Genomic DNA, 24,731 nt, shown 5'->3' with positions numbered 1-24,731 from the left:
CAGCCCTCCCCAGTGCCACCATCGGGGACAGGACACGGGCCACCAGGGCAGGGAGGCACCGGGGCAGCCACCGGCCCCGCAGCAGGCGCTGTGCCGGGCAGGGATGGAAGGAAGAGGCTCTTTCCAGCCCGGAGAGCGGCAGAGCAGGCTTTTTCCATCAGGTGCTCTGTCTCCAGCAGCAGCAGGAGGCAAAAAAGAAAACAAAAGGCACGAGAAGAGCGGGGACAGGAGGAACCTGCGCGTCTGGATCGTGTAAGCAGCGACGTGCTGTAAACGCCGGGCGGGTGTGATGGATGTGCCGGAGGGGCCGCGCAGGATGTGCCGGACGAGCATCTTCCCCCGCCCCGCCCGCCCGGCGCTGCCGGCAGCCGCTGGCCCGACGCCTCCTGTCCCTCCGGAGCCTCCTGGCCCGGGTGCTGCTGTCCCCCCGGAGCCCCCTGTCCCTCCGGAGCCTCCTGGCCCGGGTGCTGCTGTCCCCCCGGAGCCTCCTGTCCCCCCGGAGCCTCCTGGCCCGGGTGCTGCTGTCCCCCGGACCTCCTGTCCCTCCGGAGCCTCCTGGCCCGGGTGCTGCTGTCCCCCGGACCTCCTGTCCCTCCGGAGCCTCCTGGCCCGGGTGATGCTGTCCCTCCGGAGCCTCCTGTCCCCCCGGAGCCTCCTGGCCCGGGTGCTGCTGTCCCCCCGGAGCCCCCTGTCCCTCCGGAGCCTCCTGGCCCGGGTGATGCTGTCCCCCCGGAGCCCCCTGTCCCCCCGGAGCCTCCTGGCCCGGGTGCTGCTGTCCCCCCCCCGCAGCCCCAGAGGAGAGCCTGGCTCAGCTCTGCCTCCCGACGCCCAAATCTGGCTGTTCTGGGATCCAAAGGGCGTGATTTACGACCAGCCCCGAGGCAGAAGGGCCGCCGGGAGAGCTGGATTAAGGCTGTATAAATAATATTGTGCAGTGATGATGCAGAGAGCTCGGGCTGTCGGCGTGGTCACCCCTCCTGCCCGCGACAGCCTGGCACCACAGTGGGGCAGTGCCCCTTCCCTCCCTCGGGAAAACCCATCCTGCCAGGCTGAGGCTTTGGGGACAATGGGAGCACAGAAGGGGACGAGTCCTTGTCCCACAACAGCTGCTGGGGGGAGAGCACCCATCCTGCTCGATGCCAGTAACAAATCCCTGCCCGCCCTGTCCAGCCGTGCCGTGTCTCTGTGTTTATGCAATGGCAGGAGCCGGCAGAATTAAGCACTTTTTGTTTTTCCCTTTTTTGAGAATGGCGAGTCTTAATTCCCACCAAACAATGTTCTTTTTCCAGCAAGCTTAAAATAAGCTTTTTTGGCTCGGGCGTCTCTGGAGCCCGTTGTGCAAATAAGGATGTGAGCTCCGTGCTCTGGCTGGGCCAGCACTACCTGCCAGGGGGGTTTTGGGGGGACATGGGAGGCCCCCAGGCCTGACTCTCCTCCCACTGCAGCTCAGGGCTGGCTCTGGCCGGGACAGCTCGCTGGAGCTTTCCTTTGATGAGTGGAAAATGTTGCTCACACAGAGATAGGGATGCGGCCGTGCTGGAGCCTCCTGCCAGACCCGCCCGTCTGGCCCCGGGCTGGGCGTGTGCTCAGGTGTTCTGGTGCCTCACAAAGCCCACGAGGAGCTGCGTTCTGGAGCAGCCTGGTGCCCGGAGAGGTGGCCGTGCCCTGCAGAGTGGCACCAGCAGTGATGCTACCCACTGCAGACCCCACAGCAGCAACTCCCACCCATACAGGGACATTCCTGCTTGTGGGAAACTGCACAAAGCTGTCTTCTGCCAGCGTGGAGCTGTGGCCTGACTTCCCCTCGTTCCCTTACCTGCAGTCCCAGTGGCGTGCTGTGCCACATGATCCCTGCCCAGCAGAGCATGGCATGGCACGGATGCCCTGCATCATCTCCTGGGCTGGGTTCCATGAGGGTTATCTGGCAAATAACCACCTGGGTTTACTCAGGGCAGGTGGAGCTTATTTTCACAGCCTCTCCTGCCCCATCTGCACCCCTGTTCCCCATCTCCAGGCCCTGCTCCCCACCCATTTTCCCCGTGGTGGTGTGGCAAAGGGGTGACAGCACCAGAGATGAGCACGTACAAAACCTGAGAGCACCTCTCCTGTCCCCTGTGGGTAACCCAGAGGGGTTTCCAGCACACGCTGCTCCCTCAGGGACGGCACTGCAGCCAAAATGGGCACACGGAGCCCTCCTGTCCCAGCCTGGAGGCAGAGCTGGCCATGACCCAGCCTCCCCATCCCAGCCCCTTCCCGGTGGGGAAAAACCTCCCGCGCCTGCCCCCGCCTCCCCCAGCTTATCAAATTTGGCCATGTCTGAAAAGGCCTGGTTTCCTTTTCACCAAAAAAGATCAAAACTGGGTAATTGGCTGCCGGCACAGATGCCTCTGCGCCTCTCTCATGTGTAAACAGCATTGCCGAGCGCTGACACAACGCAGGCGGCCGCGGCACACGCAGGCGCCCGGGGCTGCCACCGGCCCTTCTGGGGCTGCCACAACACGGCGTGAAGTCGCTGGGCGCAGGCAGAGGTTGGCTCAGCACCCCAAAAAATGCGGGTGGCCAAAGGCCGGGTGCTGCCGTGCACCTAAAGCACGGGCAGGTGGTTGCGGGGCTCCCCCGGCGGGTGCTGAGGTGACAAAGGGGACACTCTGTGCTCAGATCTCAGCCAAGGGGACAGCAAAGCCTCGGAAATGCTGTCCTTGGGGACGGGAACGTGGGCTGGGGCGGGTGGGAGCAGCCAGGCTGTTCCCTGCTTCATCCCAGGGCTGGCAGGAGGAGGGAACAGCGTGAGTTGAGGGTGCAGAGACCTTTACCCTATTTACGGGATTTTCTAGAGGCCAAATTCACGGACTGGGAAAAGGAGGTGGAAATTTCTCTCCGCCCCACAAAGCTCAAGGGCCTTCAAATCCCTGGGGATGCACAGTGAGGAGCAGGGGAACAACATCCAGTGCTGCCAGCAAAGGAGCAGGGCAGAGCCTGCGGCCCGGGAGCGCCGGGAACAGCGCCGGGCACCCGCCTGCGGCTGGGCTGGAGGGGAGGAGAGAGGGATGCAGGGAGGGATGGAGGGGCGGAGGGATGCAGGGAGGGATGGAGAGGAGGAGGGATGGAGAGGAGGAGGGATGCAGGGAGGGATGGAGGGGCGGAGGGATGCAGGGAGGGATGGAGAGGAGGAGGGATGGAGAGGAGGAGGGATGGAGAGGAGGAGGGATGCAGGGAGGGATGCAGGGAGGGATGGAAGGGCGGAGGGATGCAGGGAGGGATAGAGAGGCGGAGAGACGGAGAGGAGGAGGGATGCAGGGCGGGATGGAAGGGCGGAGGGATGGAGAGGAGGAGGAGGAGGGATGCAGACGGGAAGGATGGCGAGCTGGGAGCGGTTGGGTGGCGGACAGCACCATCGCGTGGCACTTGACCGCAGGGACAGCGACAGCCCAGAGCGGCGATGTAATGCCAGCCCCTGCCCCCTGGACGGGGAACTACAGCCAGCATCCCCGTGCCTCAGTTTCCCCCACCGCAGAACCCTGCACCTCGGTACCTGGTCCCGGAAAGCCACGGCAGCACCCACCAACACCCAGCACCCCACAGACCCACGGCCAGCTGTGGGCACAGCTGCTGTGTGCCCGTGGCAGGAGCTGGAGGACACAGAAGGGGAAGGGTTTGGGGACAGACAGCCCAGGGGTGCAGGGAGTGATGGGTGCCATTATCTCACTGCTGGCCAGAAAGGGTTTGGGGGCTCCTGGGGACGCCAGAGCTGCTGCTGGTGGTGGCACACAGATGACAACGGGCCCTCAGCCCCAGGTTACCTGCTCATCTTGCAGGACACAGCCACCCCTGCTCCTCCTGTGAGCCCCTGTTCTGCCAGCCCAGCAGCCGTGTCCCTGCGGTCCTGTCAGGGCTGTGACCATGCCGGTGACACCAACAGAGCCCGAAGTCCCTCCCCAGAGCATGTTATTGCCAAAAGAGCCCCTCAGGGCTGCCTGGTCCGGAGAGGACCCGCCACTGACCACAGTCACCACTGCCAGCAGAGCCAGTGCCCGGGGCGGCGACGGGTGGCCGAGTCCCAGACCACGCTGGCCCCCTGCCCTGTCTGCTCCGAGGCTCCCTGGCACCTTGGGGACCGGACACACCTCTGGCAGGGCACAGCTGGGGGCTGGGGCTTTCCCTTTTTAGCTGCCTGGCTTGCAGGGACCGGCCACACTGCAGGACAGCGGCCGGCACCCCTCCGCGGCCATGGAGCGGGCTCCAAACCTGGTAAGGTTCCTCCCGGGGCAGCTCGGGGCTTGCTCCTCGTTTTCCTTCTCTACTAGAATGATTTGCATGCTTGTTTACCTGGGGTTGTTTGCTTTGGAGAGGCCTGCTGTGGCCTGCCAGCTCCCACACCCGGCACGGTGAGGATGCAGCAGCCTGGGAGAGAGAGAGAGCAAAGCCACGGCCAGTCCGGCCGGACAGTCCGGCTCCGGCCGGGGAGAGCAGCCCTGGCCGAGCCCTCGCTGCCCCCAGGGCACTGCACACCCACGGGCAGGGTCTGGGGCTGCCTGCGCCTCTGCAGGGACACGAAGAGCAAGGAGCAGCACTACAGAAAGCAACTTTGTTCCCTGCTGGGCAGCCTGCCGGGTGGCAGCACACGGCTGCTGGGCACGGCGAGGCCGGAGGGAGAAGGGAAGGAAAAAAGCATCTTTTCTCTCTCACCGTCCTCAGAGCACAGAGGGAGGGAGAGGAGGGTTTGGATAAAGATCCCGTTCTTGACTGTCTCATCTCTGTAAGGCTCCTTTTAAACCAGAGGCTGCCCAGGTACAGCGTGAGCTGGGTGCCTCCCGACACGCAGCTGCCTCAGGGTGGGGACTGGGCACAGCTCAGGCAGGGGCATTTTGGGCAACACAAATTGCAGCCACAATCAGGGCAGCCACACATCAGCTCAGCATGACTGTGTCCCCACCTCACCTGCAGGATGTTCTTCACCTGCAGGTCAGCACTGTCTTTGGGCATTGAATGTGCCACCTCAAAGTGAGTGTGGCCCTGCCATCACCTGGTGACCCCTGGGAGGAGGGAGAGCTCCCCTTCCATGGCAGTCCTGCAGCCCAAGCAGCCACTCACCATCCTCCTTCTTCCTCAGCTTCTCCTTTGCATCTTCACCTTGGTGCTGGTTCCCGAAGCCAAGGACCAGAGCAAGGCGGCCAAGGGCAGGAGAAGGGGCCTGGCACGGCCACCAACAGCCCCCCCTGCCCTGGCCTGGGCCCCCGAGGAGCCCTACAGCAGCATGGCAGAGTACGAGCACAGCATCCAGGACATGGTGCGCCAGCTGAGGAACGGCTCCGAGCCGGGGGACGCCAAGTGCCAGGTGAACCTGAGGCTCTGGAGGTCCAACCGCAGGAGCCTGTCCCCCTGGGCCTACAGGTGAGCTTGGGGCAGGGACCTCGGGGACAGGCAAGGTGGCTCTGTGCCAGCACAGGGGCCGTGCTGCCTGCTGGAGGCTGTGATGCAGAACCCATTTCACCCACTGCCCCCATCACCATCTCCCTTAGCCTTATCCTGCTTTCCTTTTTCTGCAGGATAAACCACGATGCCACACGGATCCCAGCAGACATCCCCGAGGCCCGGTGCCTCTGCACTGGCTGCATCAACCCCTTCACCATGCAGGAGGACCGCACCATGGCCAGCATCCCCATCTACAGCCGCCTGCCCGTGCGCCGCCTGCTCTGCCCGGGCCCGGCCGAGGCGGGCCACAGGCCCTCGGGCAAGAAGAAGTGCCACAAGAAGTACCAGATGGTGATGGAGACCATCGCTGTGGGCTGCACCTGCATCTTCTGAGGCTGCAAAACCGCCCCCCTGCAGCTCCCCGTGGGCATCTCAGCAGCTTGCTCTTGCTTCCCGAGCTTGCCCGGCCCTTTGGGAGAGGCCACCTGGATGGGCATCAGGGTGAGGGGAGGTCCCTGTGCAAGAGCTCCTCAAAATTCCCCTGCAGACTCTGTCAGGCTCAGCCCCAGCAGCTGCTTTGGGGACACCCAGGGCAGAGGCAGAGTCCCCCAGTGCCAGACACTGCCTGCCCCAGCCTCCAGGGAGGAGCTCAGCTATGGGCTGGGGGAGACAGGGAGGCAGCTGGCCATGGTGCCCCAGGCTGGGCAGGATCAGGATTAGAATCAGGATAGGATCAGGATCAGGATCAGGATCAGGATTGAGATCAGGATTAGAATCAGGATCAGAATTGGGATCAGGCTTCCTCCCTTCCCAAAGTCCCCACTTCTCTTTGTTGGCTTCACAGCTACAACAGCTGCAGCAACACCCAGCCCTCCCGTTCCTCCCAGTCCTCCCACAAGTTCCTCTGTGCCAGGCCGGGCAGTCCAAGGAGCGGGGCGAGCTGCTGGTGGTTTGGGCAGCTTCTGAGGTCTCAATAAAGCGCATTGCTGGCCCTGGTCTGAGCTGCCCCTGCCTTGGCCCCTCACGCTGCTCAGCTTCTCCCACTGAGGCTTTTCTGCCCCCCAAACACAAGCCTGGACACCCCCGAGACACAGAGCACCCGGCAGGACCTGTGACAGCTCTCGCTGTCTCAGCCTCGGGGCGAGGCTCCAGGCGTGGGAGAGGCGTGGGATCTCCAGCCCTACCTGGGCCTTTCCCAAGGGCAAAGCCAGGAGAGACTGGTGGGAGCTGGAGGTGGGAGCTTTGGGGGAGACCCATCTGCTGCCAGTGCCAGCCGACCTTGCCCCTGAAAGCCCCTCAAAAATCCCTCCCGAACACAGTGACCCTTCTTCAGGAGAAGGCACAGGCTCCTTTCCAGTAGAGCCTGGGCTGAGAGAGAACAGGGCAACTGAGGCACACATCACAGACACAGCCACACTGGGCAGGAACTGTATTCCTGAAGGCCTTCACGTCACCGGCACACGGCCTGTCCCTTGTCCCCAGCCCCCCCAAGGCCTCCCCAAGGCAATAAATACGTCCTCAGCCTACCACACCCCAAAGCTCCTGGCCCGCCACCCCCTCGCGGCTGTCACAGCTCCGTCTTCACCTTGTGCATCAAGTCCTTCTGGTCGATCTTCTCCAGCTCCTGGTGCCAGCGGTTGTAGGCCAGCAGGGCCACGTTTTTGGCCGCCACGGCCACCATCTCCATGGAGCTGGCCACCCACTCCACGCCGCTGAGGTAGAAGAGGTTCTCGTGGAGCACGACGGGCGGCAGGGCCTTGGCGGAGTCGTAGCGGGGGTACGTCTGCCACTCCGTCACCTGCACCGAGTAGTAGGACCTGAAGAGGGTCTTCAGCTGGGGCTTGTCCAGCGGCTGCTGGGACAGGACGCGCCACACGGCCGCCTCCTGAGGCTGCTTGCGCCGGAACGCTGCCGAGATGTTGACGGGGCAGATGTTGTCCATGGCGTGGAAGAAGAGGTCGGGGGTGTCGGTGGTGAGGATGCTGGTGAAAGGGAACAGCTTGGGGTCGGGGAAGCCGAAGTAGGAGGAGTTGAGGTAGCCGTGCACCACCGAGGTGACGGAGGGCTGGAAGGCTCCGGGGAGGTCGGCGATGGGCGGGTCGAAGTTCTCGAAGGTGAAGTTGCTCCTGCTGGGATGCAGCGGAGTGGTCACCACCACCAGGTCGTAGAAAGCCGAGCCCTGGCCTTCGGTGCTCTCGTAGTGGACCTGGTACAGGGCTCTCCCCTCTGAAAAGAGACACGGGACAGTCAGAGCAGCCCTGAGGCCCAGCTGGTGCTGCCCTGACCCTCTTTTTTCCAACCTGACCTCCATCCCCTGGTTTTCCAGCACACACCACAGCACCTGATGGTTATGGGTGAGTTGCTGATGCCTTAGGATGGCAGAAAGGTTTCATTATGACTCTGGGAAAATGTTTCCAGAGCAGCCCAACACAATGAGGGCAAAGAGGATTCAGGGGAACACAGCCCAGATCCCAGCCCCCAGATATTCTTCTGCTGTGGTGGAACAAGGACGGTGCCACAGTAGAACATCATGGACCTCAGGAGGGTGGGAGGGAGGGGAACCTCAGGGCTGAGGCTGGTGCTGCAGGGTCCCCTCTGGATCAAAGGGAGAAGGACAGACCCTCAGGCCCTCTCCCAAATGCCTCAGCAGGCCGAGGATGCCCTCCAACCACAGCACTCCCATGCTGTCACCACCAACCAACCTCCCACCCTGGTGCACCCAGAGCCGTGCCCAGGCTCACCCGAGCTGTGCAGGGAGATGCCTGTCACCCTGGCTGAGATGACATTGGCTTTGGTCAGCTTCAGCAGACCCGAACACACCAGCTTATTCCCTCCTTCCACCGCCCAGGTGCTGCCCTGGGCTCCCGCCAGCGACATGGCCCCTGCAAGACGAGGAAGATGAGGGTGAGGCCCCACAGCCTGGGCCGCAGAGGGGACACTGAGGGGTGTCACACGGCCAGACGAGGTGGCTTCACCTGCAAAGGCGGGCACCAGCACGGACTGGCCGTAGCTGGAGCGCAGCACGGCGGCGATGACATCGTCCACGAAGCGCTGGGTGACCCCCACCTCCAGCAGGGACTCGGCCACCGAGCGCTGGGTCATGTTCACAAAGGCCTCACCCCCCAGCGAGCGCAGCAGCTCCTCCAGGCTGGAGAAGGCGTAGCCGTGTGCCTGGTACTTGTAGATCCTGCAGGGGACAGCAGCAGGGGGCACCTGGTGGCACTCTGGTGACAGGGAAACACCTGCCCCCAGCCCCTTGGGTGTGGGCTTGATATTTTCTGAGCTAGCTCTTCTCAAGGGAAACTTTTTACAGTTTTCTTTTTCCCCAAACAGCCTTGTGTAAACAATATTCCTTTCCCATGACAACAGGAGTTGTTTGCTATCTCTGTCACTGAGCCAATGGCAGAGGTGTCAGCCCTATGGACCAATAACGTGCCTTTTAGTGCAGCAGGTTATAAAAGGGCTGAATGAACTGTAAATAAACCTTCTGATTTCTGCTGCCTCCTGACTGCAGTCAAACAGCTTTACTCCGTGTCCTGTTGCGACACTTGGGCTCTCCTACCTCATGAACTTCTCCATCACCTCCTCCACCCACATCTGCAGGCGCAGGAAGCTGATGCCGTAGTGCCACCAGAGGCGGAAGAGGTTGAGCAGGTACCAGTCGGTCTCCTCCAGGACAAAGTGCTCCCCGCTGAAGATGGCGCTTTTCCCGGCCACCTCCCGCCGGTGCTTGAGGCCTGTGAGAGCACAGGGACAGCGTGGCTGTCACTCCCTGGCCTGGCTCCTGGGAAAGGCCAGCCCTGGACACGGCCCAGCAGGGAGGGAGATGGGCAAAGATGCTTTTGGAGGAGCATCAGGATTGAGAGGTTCCCACATCACATTGGGGTGTCTCATGGAGCTGCTGCTGCCTGCTGGGACAGACTGGCAGGGGTTTGTGAACAACCCTCCAACACTAACTCCACCACCTGGTGGTGACCACCCCGTCCCTTTCTCTCTCCAGGGCACAACAGGGCAGGCATGCACGGACAGCAAGGGGATCACCACACGCCTGAGGTGCCATGGGGCACTGGCAGAAACCCTCCCCACTGCCCCAAGCACAGAGCCCGGCGGTGTCCCGGCCCCGCAGCTCAGCGAGGGAAACCACGCAAGCAGCGCTGAGCCGCCCAGTCTCACCCAGGATCTTGACGAAGTCCTGCATGTGGAGGCTGAGGGCGTGGATGGAGGCTCCCCGGCTCTCATACTGCTGCTTGTTGACGGTGACGGTGGCCAGGCGCCCTCCCACGCCCGCCGCCTCGTACACGTCCAGCTGCACCTGCGGCCCGAAGTGCTGCTGCAGGAAATACGCGGAGGCCGAGCCCCCCAGCCCGGCGCCCACCACGGCTGCGGGCGAGAGCGGCCAGAGGCCGGGTCAGCAGCGCCTCGGGGGCGCGGAGGGTCCCGCCGTTCCCCCGGCCGCGGTGGGGAAGCGCCAGCGCCGCCTGCGAGGGCGGGGATGCGGGGGGATGCGCGGGGATGCGCGGGGATGCGGGGGGATGCGGGGGGATGCGCGGGGATGCGGGGGGATGCAGGGGGATGCGGGGGGATGCGCGGGGATGCGCGGGGATGCGGGGGGATGCGCGGGGATGCGCGGGGATGCGGGGGGATGCGCGGGGATGCAGGGCTGCCGAGCCCCTCCGCCGCTCAGCGCTTGCGGAACGCTCTGTGCCGGCCCCGGCGGGGCAGGCAGGCGGCCCGCTCCTTCCCTGGATGCCCCGGATGCCCACCCCGTGCCACCCCAGCCCCACGCCGTGCCATCCCCCGCGTACCGATGGAGCGCGGCGCGGCGCGGGCGGCGGGCGCGGCCGGGAGCGCGGCCAGGAGCGCGGCCAGGGCCGGCAGCAGCGGCAGCGCGGCGGGCGGCGGGGCCATGGCGCGGAGAGCGGGGCCGGCAGCGCCCGCCCCGGCCCGCCTCTCCCGCAGGCTCGGCCCCCGAGCCCCCCGCCCCGCCCCGAGCCCGGCACGGCACGGCACGGCACGGCACGGGGGAGGCGGCACCGGGCACCGCGGGGCGGAGACACTGGGGGGACACCGTGGGGAATGACACGGTGCTAACACTGCCGGCGAGCATCCATCCCCCTGCGAGCATCCATCCCCTGCGAGCATCCATCCCCCTGCGAGCATCCATCCCCTGCGATCATCCATCCCCTGCGATCATCCATCCCCTGCGAGCATCCATCCCCTGCGAGCATCCATCCCCCTGCGAGCATCCATCCCCCTGCGATCACCCATCCCCTGCGAGCATCCATCCCCTGCGAGCATCCATCCCCTGCGAGCATCCATCCCCTGCGATCATCCATCCCCCTGCGATCACCCATCCCCTGCGAGCATCCATCCCCTGCGATCATCCATCCCCTGCGAGCATCCATCCCCTGCGAGCATCCATCCCCCTGCGAGCATCCATCCCCTGCGAGCATCCATCCCGCTGCCCTCCGCTCCTCACTCCATCCATCGCCCCGGCAGCACCGCGCTCCCGCTGCCCTTTGTCCCAGCACGTTCTCCATGTGCTCTGCCATCACAGAGCTCGGTGCCCGGCCGAGGGAAGGGAGCAGGCTGGGTCCTGCCTGCCTCATGCAGCAGCAAGGGCGTTTTTCAAGCTTTGCGCTCGGACTTTCTGCCCCGGGCAAAAGAAGGTGCCTGAACAGCGAGCGGTTTGTGTGCCAAGGGCATCATCATCCCACGGGAGCCCGCTGCTGCTCGGATTACAAAGGATAGCAAAGGCTGAGCAAAAAACTCTCCAACAGGTTGGACGTGTAATTACAGACCCAGAGCCTGCTCCAGCCCAGGGCTGGCTCCTTACCAAAGGGACAGAATTTTGTTTGAGAATCCATCACTTTGTCTCCGGGAAACACAACACGAGCACAGGCCCTTTCCTTTCCCCAGCCAGGAATCACTCCAGACTTCCTGCACGGGGAGCACGTACAACCCTGAACCTCAAGTGTGAATATTTGGGGTGGGCACAGACAAAAATTACCCTTGCTCAGCTCGCCCTCACAATGAGCAGGATCCCACCGGGATGGGGAGACCACCACCCCAAGCAGCTCAAAAGGCAGCACACAAATGTCTTTACAGCACGTCTCGGGTTTTCACAAGCTCTTACTTAACCAGCCTGATTTCCTCAGGGCTGTGGGCGACAAGAAATCTGCTGTGCACACAGCAGGGCTCCCAGGCAGGTCAGCACTGCTCCCAATCCCTGCCCTGCTCGCAGGAATTCTGGAATATATCATGCCATAAGCAAAACGCTCTGCCCCAAGCTCCGAGGCTTTTCTGCACGTGGTGGTTTGAGAGCTCCCAACTCTCACTGTTGCTGCAGAGGAAAAAAAAAAAAACAAAACCAAACCAGCAGAGCCAGAAATTGCCTATTGCAGCAGCAGGATTTCCTGGGCTGGCCGTGGTGACACCAAACAATGCCCGTGCGTTTCAGCAGGATGAGGAAAAGCCCCTATAATGGGCCATCACCGCCGCGTTCACGGCTGGCTCCGCCGGCAGATCTCAAACACGGAAATATTGATCTCACCGCCATAAAGGCTGTTTGTAAATGGTTCTTTTGCAAATGCTTTTGATCGCAGGGAGAAGCGCCCGGGGGCATCCAGAGCTCTGGGAGAACAAGGCCCACGCACACGGCACCAAGAGCCACAGCAAAAGCAGGAAAGGAGGCCCAGCTATTCTTGCAGAGAACAAAACCTGTTACAAACACACCCTCACAGAGAAAGCCTCATCTTTTCCCCCACAAATCCCTGAAATCACAGCCTGCCTGTGGGTACCACAGTGTGAATGCAGCCTGTAAATTAACCCACCCTAACTGCACTGAGGGGCAAACAGGGAGCAGAGCCAGCAAAGATCAACACAGATATCCAGATTTCAGCTGCTGGCAGAGCTCTGCTGAACCAACCACCACCAGAGGCTGGCAGAAAACATTTCCCTCCGCAGTCATCCAGGAACAGACCCAGCAGAAGGTGTGGAAATGCCACGGGCTGACACACCTACACCTGGGCAGGTTTATCAGTGCAGGAATCACTGACACCACGCGTGTGTGCATTTCTGGGAGTCCTCCCAAAGCACCGTTAATAAAATGTTCAGCCAAATGCTGCCGTGGCCCTTTCACAGACAATGGCATCAGGAACAGCGAGAAACCTTCCAGTGTGCAGTCCCAGCTGGTTGGAATGAGCAGCAGTTTGGGGCAGGGAAAAAGGCAAGAGAAGTCACTGCAATTCTTCTGTTTTATTAGCAAATGGACAGTATCTGGACACCTAAAGGAAATCAGCCCTTTCCAACATCAACTCAAATGTCGTCGTCAATTCCTTGCACAGCTCCCACACATCTGTGTCTTTTCAGACTGCCAGAACCTTTGGGTAAACAAAGAGCACAGAAACACACAAAAAATACAATATATACACACCTTCCCCACACCTAAATGGCCTCAGGATTTTTGGAGATCAGCAACGCTTTGTTCGTTTGACTTTGCAAGTAATATCAAAACACCTCGAGTTTTAAAATAAAAAAATACTACAATATTCACAATAAAAAACTTAAATACTTTTTTTTTTTTTTAATAATTAAGGGACTGCTAGGAGCTATTGAGTGATCACAGCTCTTCCAACAGAAGCTCTGCTGCTGAAGCACTGGGAAGTTGAGGTTCACAAAGCAACATCCATTTCATTCTGCACTGCTCCTGGTCAGAGCTCAGATTCATGGGTCAGACCCCTCCCTGCAGGAGTTACAGAAACAGGGCAGAAAAGGCAGCAGGAACCAAGGAGAAATTCAACTCACCCTTCCACAATCTCATCCAGGACAAAAAAAACCATCATTTAAGTGTGCTTGAAAGGCAAGAGAATCAAATTTTACCTGGGAAATCTGGATTCTGTGATGGAATCAAGGTTTGGTTATTTCATTTTCACTTCACCTTTCAAAGGAAGCAGAAACTGGGACAAACAACAGCTACAGGATTTATCTCTTTGGTAACATCTGTGAAAGAGTCAGCACTGGCTCCATTTCACAGGATTCATAAAAACTGACAGGATCCTGTAGAAGTTTCATAGTTTTTACTGGGAGAAGAACTTGCCCCAAATTAAACAGAGCCCCTGTGAGGGTGGGAAGGTCTGCCCAGGACCTGGATCCCTCCTCAGACTGCTGCTGCAGCCACAGTGCCCCAGTGAGAGCAGACCCCAGACAGACAAGGTGAACAAATCATCTCTCAGTACAGACAGAAGGTCTGGAGTGCATTTTAGGGTATTTCCTTAAGGCAGAAGAGGGTGAGTACTGGCTGAGGAGACAAGCAGAGCTGGCAAACCCAGCTGAGGACATGGGTTCCTCACTTTTGAGGAGGAACAGCCAGATTTGTAGTGCCACATTTCATATTTTACCCATTCTTCTCTGGAGAAACAGCGTACCCTGGTGACCTGCTCAGCACAGCAATGAATCCTGTTTATAAAGTCCTGTTTATCTCTGAAACTTCCAAAAACATCACAATAATGCAGGACACTGAACAAGAGGTTTGCCCACGAGCTAAAGCTGCCAGAAATGCTGTTTCAGGGCTGGAATGTCCAGTGCCTCCCTCAGAACCTACTGCACAAAGGTAGAAAACCACACTCCAAAAAGGATCCATGACAGACTCACACCACAGCTGCCACTAAAAAAACATTTCTTAAATTTCTGGGATGCCAAGCCACTAACTGCACACAGTCTCCCCAGGTGAAAGACTGTCAATGTTAAAGGCTGTGACAATCCTGAAGTCCACCACAAAAGGACTTGAAGCCTGCAAAGGAATGGGAGAAGAATAAATTTTCTTCTAAACCAGAGATGGCATCCACTCTAAGTCAAGCAGTTTTAGAAGTGCATTTGTCAGGTTATGGAACCAATTCCACAAAGGAAAAAAAAAAAAAAAAAAAAAAAAAAAAAAAGGAATGAACAAATCAGTAAGAAACAACCTGGGAAACAGGTTGTTTTGAGGCTTATGTGTTCTTCTGTCATTTGACTGCTTGCTGCTGTGCAAAGGGTTAAATTCTGATCCTCCTCAGTGACTGCATCCTTTCAGCTGAGATAAATGAACTCCCAGGCAATAGGGCCAGTGGGAAATACATATGTGCTGTGACAACAACATGCCTCCAGCCAGGAGGACAGCTCGAGGTCAGCTTTCACTTCCTCAGCCTTCTGCTTCTCTTGCTTTCTTGTCACTGCTGCTAAAATTGGTTCAAGGGCACTTGAGACTTTGGAGCAGAGAAGATTTTTCTCTTTGCGTCAAAACCCAAAAGGTTTAATGTTTACCAGGATCATTGAAGGTAGGAACAGAATGTGGATTGGAAGTTGGTGTAATCTGAGGATCTCTGCTGGAGAGCTGAGAAAACAGAACCGTCCAGATTTCCTGCTAAAGGGCACAGCTCCATTTTGCCAGCAGCTGCAACAAAGAGCACATAGTTTATCATGCTTGAAAGCTGCACAAATACCCACCAGGGAAGAGAAATTACTCTCCTCTAAAACATACATTTGGGCTGGAGATTAAGAGATGTGAGGACAGTTTTCTGGCTCCACCACAAATCACCATGCACTGTTTTACCTTTGGGAACAAAGAGTCAAGCTGGAATTTTACCTGGAGAAGCAATATTAACATTAGTCTGACCTAACAACCGAATTCTTTTTAAACCCTCATCTCTATTCAGCTCTAGTACAACAGAGATTCCATGAATTCCAGATTGTTTCCCTGAAGCAACCTAAGAAAAAGCTGCCCCAAAATGTCATTTCAAGTGATCATCTTCACCCCATCCGAGGGGTCTGGGGACAAGGGAAGACATCAGATCCAGGTGATAATAATACTCATCCCTCTGGACTTTTCCCAGTGCTTTGCACAGGAAAAGCCTCACCACATCCTCGTGAGGTAGGTCAGTATTATTACAGTCCCTTAATAGAGCTGTGGGAAGCGAGGCAGAGAAGTTCCTTTCCCGCAGGAGTCTCCCTCAGAGGTGGCAGAGAGAGACAAGAAGAAAATTTCCCTTTCTCTCCGTATCTCTTCTCTTCCTTATTTCATGGAGAAACAAGCAGAGAAAGGGGCTACAGAGCCACAAACCCCTGACCAACAGCAGCACTCCTACTCCTACCTCACGGACTCCAAGAAGGACCATTAAATACCCAAGTACCTCAAAACCGGCGGCGGTGCCGCCACACGCCGCAAACGCAGCTCAATAAATAATCCAAACCCACGTGCAGCCCTGACTGCCCCCAGCTCAGGAAAGTCCCAGGTGAAGGAGCAGGTGAAGGAGGCAGAGGTCACTCCTGTGCCTCCACGGCCACTCCCACCAGGGCGTGCCTGATGGTGCGGCCGTGCAGTTTGTAGCCGTCCTGCGTCACCAGCGCCACCGTGCCCGGCTGCAGCCCCTCGGCCGGCACGTGGCAGATGATCTCGTGGTCGTAGGGGTCGTACCTGCCCCCGACGGGGTTCATCTTGTGCAGGCCGTGCTTGGCAAAGACACTCTGCAGCTTGGCCTCGATCAGGGACAGGCCCTCGTAGATCTTCTTCAGGGTGGGGTTGGGGTCGCTGGGCCCCGCGTGGCCCGCGGCGCTCTCGGCTGTCTTCTCCAGGATGTCCGCCACCTCCACCAGGTCCCTGCAGAAACTCTGGATGCCTGCAGGAAGGAAATGAAGGACAGCTCAGAGTGATGTAATTTTATACTATGATGACACAAACTTCTGAGTTTCAGGAGGCTGAAATGACTTTTTTTATTTTTAGGATGTGCCTCCCCTTATAGACTATTTTACACAGACCAGTTTGATTGGTGACACAAAGATAAACCTCTTCAATCACACTGGTCAGACCAGAGGGACATCAAGAAGTCCCTCCTAGGAAAAGGAATGAATAACATAGGTGGAGTTTACAAAAACATTTCTCCTGTTTACAAAAAATTCTCTGAGAAAAGGATTTCAGAAAACCAAAACATCTCAGGCACGAACCAGGACTACACCAGAGCTCCAGTACTGAGAACAGACAAAGTCACAGTGGTTTGAAAGCACCTTTAAAGCTGCTCAGTGATTTGAAATCAATTTAGCAAGACCAAGTGGTGTCTTCTGATTCCCGGAATCAAAGCTTCAGCATTAAGAGACTCATCAATATCTCAACTAAAGACTCTCCAAATGAAGGTATATGCAGGAAATGCACATCCATACCACGAACATATATATATATTTGGTATTCTTGACAAAGCAGAGCATTAAAGTCCCACTCCAAACAGATTTTTGCAACTCAGATTTGTCATTTAGGACTCTGCTCCACACCCCCTGCTCCAGCCCCCACTGACATGACTTTGTCACACAAATGCCCATTCCACAGGGAACAAACACAGTGGAGGGAAGCAAAAACAATGCATGGCTATTGTGAAGTACAAAATCCCCAATTCATTCATTGCTTAAAACCACTGGAGGGTGGAAGGACTGGACCAAAATGGTCCTTGGGTTGGTCATGAAAAGCCAGGCAGGTTTTGTCATTAGAAAAATGGGGTTATATGGGCTGCATTTCCAGCAGTGGTTTTTTTTTTTTTTTTTTTTTTTTTTTTTTTTTTTTTTTTTTTTTTTGCATAGTGCAGAAAATTCCAGGAAAAGCAGCCTCCCTCAGTTACATAAATGTCATAACTCTCTGACTGGAATGACACATTAGGGAAACACAGAAAATGAGGCAATAGTCAGGTCTGTCTGCAGCTGTACATGTGAACAGGCACAGAACAAAGGGAGAGGAAGGAGATGCAGCAGAGGAGCAGACAGAAGCCCAGCAATTCCCACTCATTTCATGGAATCAGAGTCATTTAGGCTGCTCAAGACCTTGAAGATCATCAAGTCAGCACTGCCAAGGCCACCACTAAACCCTGTCACTGAGTCTTTTCAACATCTCCAGGGATGGTGTCCCACCTCTTCCCTGAGCAGCTTGTGCCAGTGCTTGGCAACACTCTCAGTGAAGAAATTTCTCCTAAAATCCAATCTAAACCTCCTCTGGAACAACTTGAGGCTGTTTCCTCTTGTCCTACCTCTCATCAATCAGGAAAAGAGCCTAACCCCACCTTGCTAGGACCTCCTTTCAGATTTTCCTCATACATACAGATCTCCAAGCCTCTCTCTGTTGCTCACTCTCTGAACAATTTCTATTAAATAACTTATTTTTTCTTCATGCTACATATAAAATCCCAAGAGCTCAAAAAAACCCTCTCAAAATCAATCATCCTGTTGTTTGATTACCCCCAAACTCAGCAGCCATTTTATAGCACCATGGGTGGAAGGTAAGAAAATACAGCAGCTCTAATTTCAAGGCTGCTAGAATTAACTAACAATAAACCTCTTGAGATTCATGCCTGATGGAGAAAACCAGCTTTTCATTCTCAGAGATGGTTTTGGCACAGTGCAATGCCTGAACAGCACTTTCTTCCCCCTTCACCTGCTTCTGCTGCCAAAGCTACAAATCCAGCTCGTTTCACTGATACTAAAATATTTCTTTTAAAGGTTTTAAACATCTAATCTAGATAAAGACAACTATTGCCCCAGGCTGCATCTACCTCCAATGAACTGAAGCAGAAGAGGCTGTTAATCTAGTAAAAGAGATCACAACCTGATGACACAGCTGACTATAAAATACACCCTGCCAGAGCCAATCCTCAGCACACAGCACAGCCTGCATTTTCAACCAAGTCAGCAGAACTAAACTCAGCTGCACTGGGACTATTTAAAAAAAATAATAGTCAAAATTCTGATTCTGTGGGTAAATCTAATAGGACAGGACACAGCTGGACACAGAGAAAATATAGTGATTAAGGCCAGATATCAAGAGTCCAGGCCAAACGTCACAGCAGGCTTTAAAATAAATGAGGGAGGGCAGGACAGTGGGACACAAAAGCTGCTGATCAGCATTTTCTGCTCAGTCAGGCAGGGCAGTGCAGTGAACACAGCTCTTCTGCTTACCAAAGAGTTTGGCATCTTCCACAAACTTCTGTGTTCTCCTCCGGACGTTCTCGGAGTCTGCCAATGCTTTCCGGTATCGCTCCTGCAACCACAGAGGGGTCACGTCACACCAGCAGGGAAAAGCCCTTTCCTGACACTGGAAACCCCTCAGAAATGCTTTAAAGAAGAGAAGGTTGTGCTGGCCTCCTGCATTTTCATACACAGCCAAGTCCTTCTACTGATTAACCAGAAAAAAAAAAAACTGCAACTCCCTCAGAAGACCCAAGGAAGGCCAAAACTATTCTGGGCACTGAATGACTGAATTCAGCTGAACAGCCACTGTCAGGCTGCTGCTGAGATCCTCCTTTCTCCAGCAGGGAGCTCTGTGACAGCTGATTTCTCACTCAGTGCAGGATTCTCAGGGTGATAATCTCCAGAACAGCCCAGTGCTGTGGGATTTAATCCCCTCCTCAGTCACGTGTGTTCAATACAGAACCTGATTTCCACCACACACAGACACTTGAAAGGATTTCCCTTCTTGGCTAATCTGGATCCAGTGTGACATAAAGCTATTAAGGAGTGTCCAAAGGAGGGACACAGGGATGGGGAAGGGTCTGGAGGGGCCACGGAGGAGCAGCTGAGGGATTGTGCAGCTGGAGGAGACTGAGGGGACACTTTTCAGGGTCTGCAGCTCCAATCTCTGCTCCTGTGACAGCGACAGGACCCAGGGCAGGGCTGGAGCTGTGCCAGGGCAGGTTCAGGTTGGATTTTGGGGAAGGTTCTTCCCCCAGAGGGTGCTGGCACTGCCCAGGCTCCCCAGGGAATGGGCATGAGGTGCCAGAGCTCCAGGAGAGCTGGGACAGCGCCCCAGGGATGCCCAGGGTGGGATTTGGGGGTCTGGGCAGGGCCAGGAGCTGCACTGGATGATCCTGTGGGAATTCAGGATACTCCATGGTTCTGTGCCAACATCTAATCACCATGAAGCCAGTGCCACAAGTGAAAGAAGTGACCAGCCCCAACACACAGCTTTTTCCTGCCAGGATCCCACCATCAGTGCCCTGCTGACAGATGGTGTTTGGGGGGAGGCAGGGCGGAATTTCACCCTCTCACACTCAGGGCACAGCTGCTCTGGAGCTCTGTGTGTGTCACAGCATTCAGGGAAAAATCCAGGGCTGAAAACCAGACCAAGCCAAGAGGATTGAAGCAAAGGCAGCCGGCACACTCACAGTTAAATCCCGGACTTGCTCCTCCAATTTGATGGCTTTGTGCTCCAGGGCACAGTCAGACAGGGGGTGCTTGGGCTCCTCACTGGGGTCCTCTGGGCCACACTCATCTCCTGTGCTCCTCTGCTGAGCTGCAGTGCTGAAAGCACAGGGGGACCCTCTGGAACACAAACTGGGGACAAAGAAACAAAGTTGAGTAACTTCAGGGTCTACCAGAATTCAAGATTAGAGTCATTATTAAAAGCAGGCTCTCTCAGAAGAGGCACACAGGATTCTAGAGACAATTTGAGTTCTTTTCAGAAAACACAGACAATTGGCAAAGAAACACAAAGAGGTGTTTTTAAAGTCTTTCATTTTAGACTAACATGGCACACAGAGGCTTGACACCATTTCTTTGGCATACCTTGAAAAGAGTCAGATTTTCACAGAAACACAGATTAAATGGGGTTGGAAAACACCTTCAAGACCATCAAGTCAAACCTGTTCCCCAATCCCCACTTTGTCACCAGCCCAGAGCCCTGAGTGCCACATCCAGCCATTCCCTGGACACTTCCACCACTTCCCTGGTCTTTTCCAACATAAATAATTCTGTGATTCCCTGACTGTGTTTCACTCTTCCTCCTACTGCACTTGCTTTTACAAACCAACCTACACAGGGCTCACTCCTGCCAGCATGAGCCTCAGCTCTACCTCCCTCTCACACCTTACACCAGAACAAAACAGAATTTACTTCCAAACCAGCTCCCTTCAGGAAGCATTTCAGTACACACCTAACCAGAAAGGGTGTGTTCTCTTCTTTTGGGAATACCTGGGCTCTTCCTCTGAGCAAAGCTGTCAACACTCCCTTCATGCAATGGTTTATATCCCCTCTATGCAATGTTTTCCATACAATAAGTGCACATTTACCCTGTAAAAGGCAGCACAGCCCAGAAATCCCCGTGCTAGCACCAACTCCACTCCCTGTGTTTTTACAGAACAATTCCACTCTGCACAGAGACGTGAATTTAGACCCCAGAATCGATTCAGCTGAGGTCACATTACCAGGCCTGCACCATTAAGCATTCTTTCTCTTTAGCAAGGCAGAATTGCCCAGGTTCAATGTCATGGAAGTGCACAGAGTTTGTTCTGGGGTCTGTCATGGACCCTCAGTGCTGTTCAGCCGTTTTGCCCTCTTTATTCCAGTACAGGAATTGAGCAGAATTTAATCTCACAGAGTTAAACCGGCTGAAAAATAACCCTATAAAACAAGAGGATTTTTCTCTCAGCGTCCCTGAATAGGTCTGCTGACAGCAGATCAGATCAGTGCAAGTGCCAGGACCAAAGAGAAGCCAAGTCATGTGAGATGGGCTGGTGAGGTGACCCTGAGGTGGCTCAGCCTGGCTCAACCCTCAAAGCCCAGCTCAAGAGATCTGTATCTGCTCAGAGACCACCAGGCATCTCCTCCCACCCCGTGTTTAGCAGCCCAGATGTTTCTTCATTTAAATCCCTAATACCAGGTTGCTAAATGTCCCACAGCACTAATGACAAACTTCCTTTCCCCACCTGAGGTCATTTGCATGTGCAGTTTTTATTAAGTGGGTACTCAAAACATCATCTGTAGGTCAAACCACTCCTTTTCAACAAATTATGTGCAAAACCTAAAAGTGCTTTCACAAACCTGAAAGTGCTTTCTGTACTTACACTAGTCCTAGAGCGGGATGTTCCTCAGAGTAATCTTTAAAGAACCATCTGGGTTCCAGGAGTTTCTTTCCAATACAGGAAAGAAAAAACCCCACATTTCATCTCTGGCTGCTGTTTGGGGCCCATCTTGAATTATTTTTTTTAAGATTCCTTTCACATCCATTTTATTGACCGATTAACAGCACTTTATCAAGCTTAGAGAAAGTAGATCAAATTAGAGGGGAGGACAGAGCAGGACCCCTTCACCAAGCATTCAAAAATCCATCTGAGGCTTTCTTTGCACCTAAAAATGTCCATGGGAAGCACCAGCTACAAGCTTTATCCTTTATCACCTCACATTTCATCTCGAAGAGCTGCGGGGATGGAAATCAGCCATGCTACAGACGAACCAAAGAACCTGAAACGCAGCTGAGAAATCTCGCTGGGCCTCTCAGAGGTGAAACTCTAATGTTTTAAAAATAGGCTGTGCAGCTCAGTTAACTCCTCTGCAGCCCAGATGCCGGAGCTGGGGAGGTATTTCCCTCTGCCAGTGGTTACAGCGCAGGGATGGGTGTGTTTTGCGTGGGAGAGGGGCATGGAGGAGCCGGTCCCAGCTGCCTACGTGGAGCAGGGAGCTGCCTGCATGGACTCCTCTCTGCAGCCTCTGAGCACAAATCCCAAACCCCAGAGCGTTCCCCCGAGCAGGGGACATGCCCCGGCTGTCACATGCTGCCTGGAAAAAGTCACAGCCAAGAAATCACAGCCTGACTCCAAAAGGGAATTCTTCAGGTCTGTTATGCGGGGTTGAAAATGCCGCTCCATTTCCTACCTTCCTGCAGGATGGAAGGAATCCTCCCCAACAAGTGGCAGGAGCTATTTCCAGCCTGTCCACTGACTGGACTCCATCTTCCTAAAGGCTGGTTTGATCACAGCTACCCTAAAAATAGGCAGAGATCCCACGGGAGGCAGCTGACACATCCCGAAGTGCCAGACCCGTGGAAGTCGCGGGGCGTTACACAAGTTGGTGTCACCGAAAGATTTACAAAGTGATGTCACAGAAAGCCAAAGAGATAAGAAAGAGCAGAGAAGCTGATGGCAGCCATATGGCTTAAGCCAATTGTCCTTCAAGATTAATATTTCAGCGATGGGAGAGGGTTTCTGGTTAGAGGCACAAGGGCATCACGTCTTTCTGCAGCACTCCAAAGTGACAATCAGCTCTCTCTAAGGCAAGGGTCCTCCCTTCCCCACTCCTCCTGGAACTCCTCCCAAATCAGCATGACAAAGCACTGGAGTGCTGAGACACACAGAAACATCTGCACTGGTTTCAGCTCGGATGAGCCTGCTTCGGGAAGGAAATCTAATTACCCCCAATTCCATGGCGCTGTTTCATCAGGGAGTGACTGCAGAGATAACCCAGTGGAAGGAGGGGATTGTCCCGCTCTGCTCGGCACTGGGGTGGCCTCACCTCGAGTCCTGCGGCAGTTTTGGGTGCCAGGAAAAAAAGAAAGACCTAAACTTCTTCGAGAGCATCCAAAGGAGGGACACGAAGATGCTGAAAGACTCATTTTAGGGGGACAAAGCAGTTTTCACCCACGTAAGAGGGAGAGTTTCCTGACACGCATCTACATTTAGTCCCAAACACAGCTGCCTCTGTTATGTGCTGCAGATTTATTAAATTATATTTAAATAGTCTTTTGGTGGTGTTTCTCTTCTAGAAAAAAAAAAAAAAAAAAAAAAGAGGAAAAAAGATTTTGGCTTTTTTTTTCCTTTTCATCTGCCCACACTTCACTCAAACAACCAAAGCACCTTTATGGATTTCTCTTTTCTAAGCCAATATTCCGTGATGTAAGAAAGCATGAGCGGACACTGCTCCTCTGTCTAAATACTGACACAATCAAATGGATTCTCTTCCTGCGACCACCCAAAACGCGCTGATGGCACATGTGCTGCCTCACCACCAAAACCAAAACCCGGGGAGCACATTAAATCCGTAATTAAAGAATAAATGCCTCAGCCGGGCGAGACACAGAACCCACCCACAGCGGCACGAAACCACCTCCCAACGTGACTTAGCGAGCGCGGAAACGCTTCGCCTTAAAAACGAACATTCATTTACGTCCCCCGCCCCCAAAAAAATCACTTTTGGGGTAAAAAGGGCTTGGTTATCGGGGTTCTTTCTGCTCTCGAGGAGCGCAGAAGGGCTCGGTGGGGTTCTGGCGGTGCGATGGGGAGCGGCGGGGGATGATGGAGCCGCGGCCGGGGATGATGGGGCCCACCTCGGGCTGTCCCTGTGGGTCCGGTTCGGCCTCCAGAGCCGGCCCAGGGCCGTGCCCGGCCTCCAGAGCCGGCCCAGGGCCGTGCCCGGGCTCCAGAGCCGGCCCAGGGCCGTGCCCGGGCTCCAGAGCCGGCCCAGGGCCGTGCTTGGCCTCCAGAGCCGGCCCAGGGCCGTTCCTGGGCTCCAGCCCCGGCTGTGGAGCCGTTCCCCTTCCCGCCCCCAGCGCGGCGCCCGCCCGGGCCCGGCCCCGCGGCTGTGCCACGTCTGTCCCCGACATCCCCGCAGGACGGCCAGCGCTGTCCCCCACAGCAGCCCGGCCTGGTTCCCCACGTACCTGCCCGTGCCGGCCTTGGCGGGCAGCAGCGGCCCGAGGCGCCGCAGGCAGCGGGCGGCCATGGCCCGGCGCGGAGCGGCGCAGCGCGGAACTACAGCTCCCAGAGCGCCGCGGAGCCGCGGGCCGCCGCTGAGGGGAGGCGGGAGGAGGGACGGCGGCGCTGTGGGGCGGTGGTTCGGCCGGCGCCGGGCACGGGGCTGAGGCGCCTCGGGAGCCGGCTGTGGGCACACGGGGACGGGACGGCGGGGTTTGGCTCCGGACACGGCTCCTGACACCCGAGAGTCGGAGCGGGACACGCGGGACCGGCCCCCGGCGCTGGGACCCGGACACAGCTCCAGTCCCAGGGATCAGACCTGGGCACCCAGCACTGGTTCCCTGAGCTCACCCTTGGATACAGCTCCGGTGTCCCAGGGATCAGACCTGGACACCCAGCACTGGTTCCCTGAGCTCACCCTTGGATACAGCTCCGGTGTCCGAAGGATCAGACTCCGAGCTCAGTCCTGGACACAGCTCCGGTGTCCCGAGGATCAGACTCGGAGGTCGGTCCTGGACACGGCTCCAGTGTCCCAGGGATAGGAGCTGGACACCCAGCCCCAGTTCCCTGGAGCTCTGCCCCAGACACAGCTCCGGTGTCCCGAGGATCAGACTCGGAGCTCGGCCCCAGACACAGCTCCCAAGGATCAGACCTGGACATGCTGCACCGGTTCCCTGCAGTTCGGCCCAGGGCACAGGTCAAGTGTCCCAAAGATCAGACCTGGGCACACAGAACCAGTTCTCCGGAGCTCAGCCCCAGACAGGGCTCCAGTGTCCCAAGGATCAGACCTGGGCACACAGAACCAGTTCTCCAGAGCTTGGTCCTGGACACAGCTCTGGTGTCCCGAGG

The 24,731-nt window shown here is 56.4% G+C and overlaps 3 protein-coding genes across 5 annotated transcripts; 1 reads left to right on the top strand and 2 right to left on the bottom strand.

Moving 5' to 3' along the window:
* The first annotated feature begins 316 nt into the window (after nt 1–316).
* On the top strand, nt 317–6,008 carry IL17B (interleukin 17B). Its single transcript, XM_066329496.1, has 4 exons — nt 317–766; nt 4,183–4,248; nt 5,111–5,391; nt 5,547–6,008. The coding sequence occupies exons 1-4, from the start codon at nt 317–319 to the stop codon at nt 5,803–5,805; spliced, it is 1,056 nt and encodes a 351-aa protein (XP_066185593.1). The 3' UTR covers nt 5,806–6,008.
* Nucleotides 6,009–6,942: 934 nt separating this feature from the next.
* Nucleotides 6,943–9,790, bottom strand: PCYOX1L (prenylcysteine oxidase 1 like). The gene is made up of 5 exons (XM_066329399.1): nt 9,586–9,790; nt 8,975–9,149; nt 8,388–8,599; nt 8,154–8,294; nt 6,943–7,638 (listed from the first exon to the last, which is right to left on the bottom strand). Exons 1-5 carry the CDS (start codon nt 9,608–9,610, stop codon nt 6,980–6,982), a joined length of 1,212 nt encoding a protein of 403 aa, XP_066185496.1. The 5' UTR covers nt 9,611–9,790; the 3' UTR covers nt 6,943–6,979.
* Nucleotides 9,791–12,650: 2,860 nt separating this feature from the next.
* Nucleotides 12,651–23,913, bottom strand: GRPEL2 (GrpE like 2, mitochondrial). 3 transcript variants are annotated; one of them, XM_066329397.1, is made up of 5 exons: nt 23,849–23,913; nt 19,584–19,752; nt 18,379–18,460; nt 15,863–16,064; nt 12,651–14,842 (listed from the first exon to the last, which is right to left on the bottom strand). In XM_066329397.1, the coding sequence occupies exons 1-5, from the start codon at nt 23,908–23,910 to the stop codon at nt 14,686–14,688; spliced, it is 672 nt and encodes a 223-aa protein (XP_066185494.1). In that variant the 5' UTR covers nt 23,911–23,913; the 3' UTR covers nt 12,651–14,685. The 3 variants fall into 3 exon arrangements, 2 of the variants coding, with proteins under 2 accessions (XP_066185494.1, XP_066185495.1); XR_010744710.1 differs by having other exon boundaries at nt 14,755–14,842; nt 14,930–16,064; XM_066329398.1 differs by having other exon boundaries at nt 14,718–16,064.
* Between the last annotated feature and the right edge of the window lie 818 nt (nt 23,914–24,731).

The sequence above is a fragment of the Sylvia atricapilla genome, chromosome 14, assembly GCF_009819655.1.
Source record: "Sylvia atricapilla isolate bSylAtr1 chromosome 14, bSylAtr1.pri, whole genome shotgun sequence".
Classification (NCBI taxonomy): domain Eukaryota; kingdom Metazoa; phylum Chordata; class Aves; order Passeriformes; family Sylviidae; genus Sylvia; species Sylvia atricapilla.
Note: the sequence above shows the minus strand (reverse complement) of the source record. Positions and strands in the feature narration are given on the sequence as shown.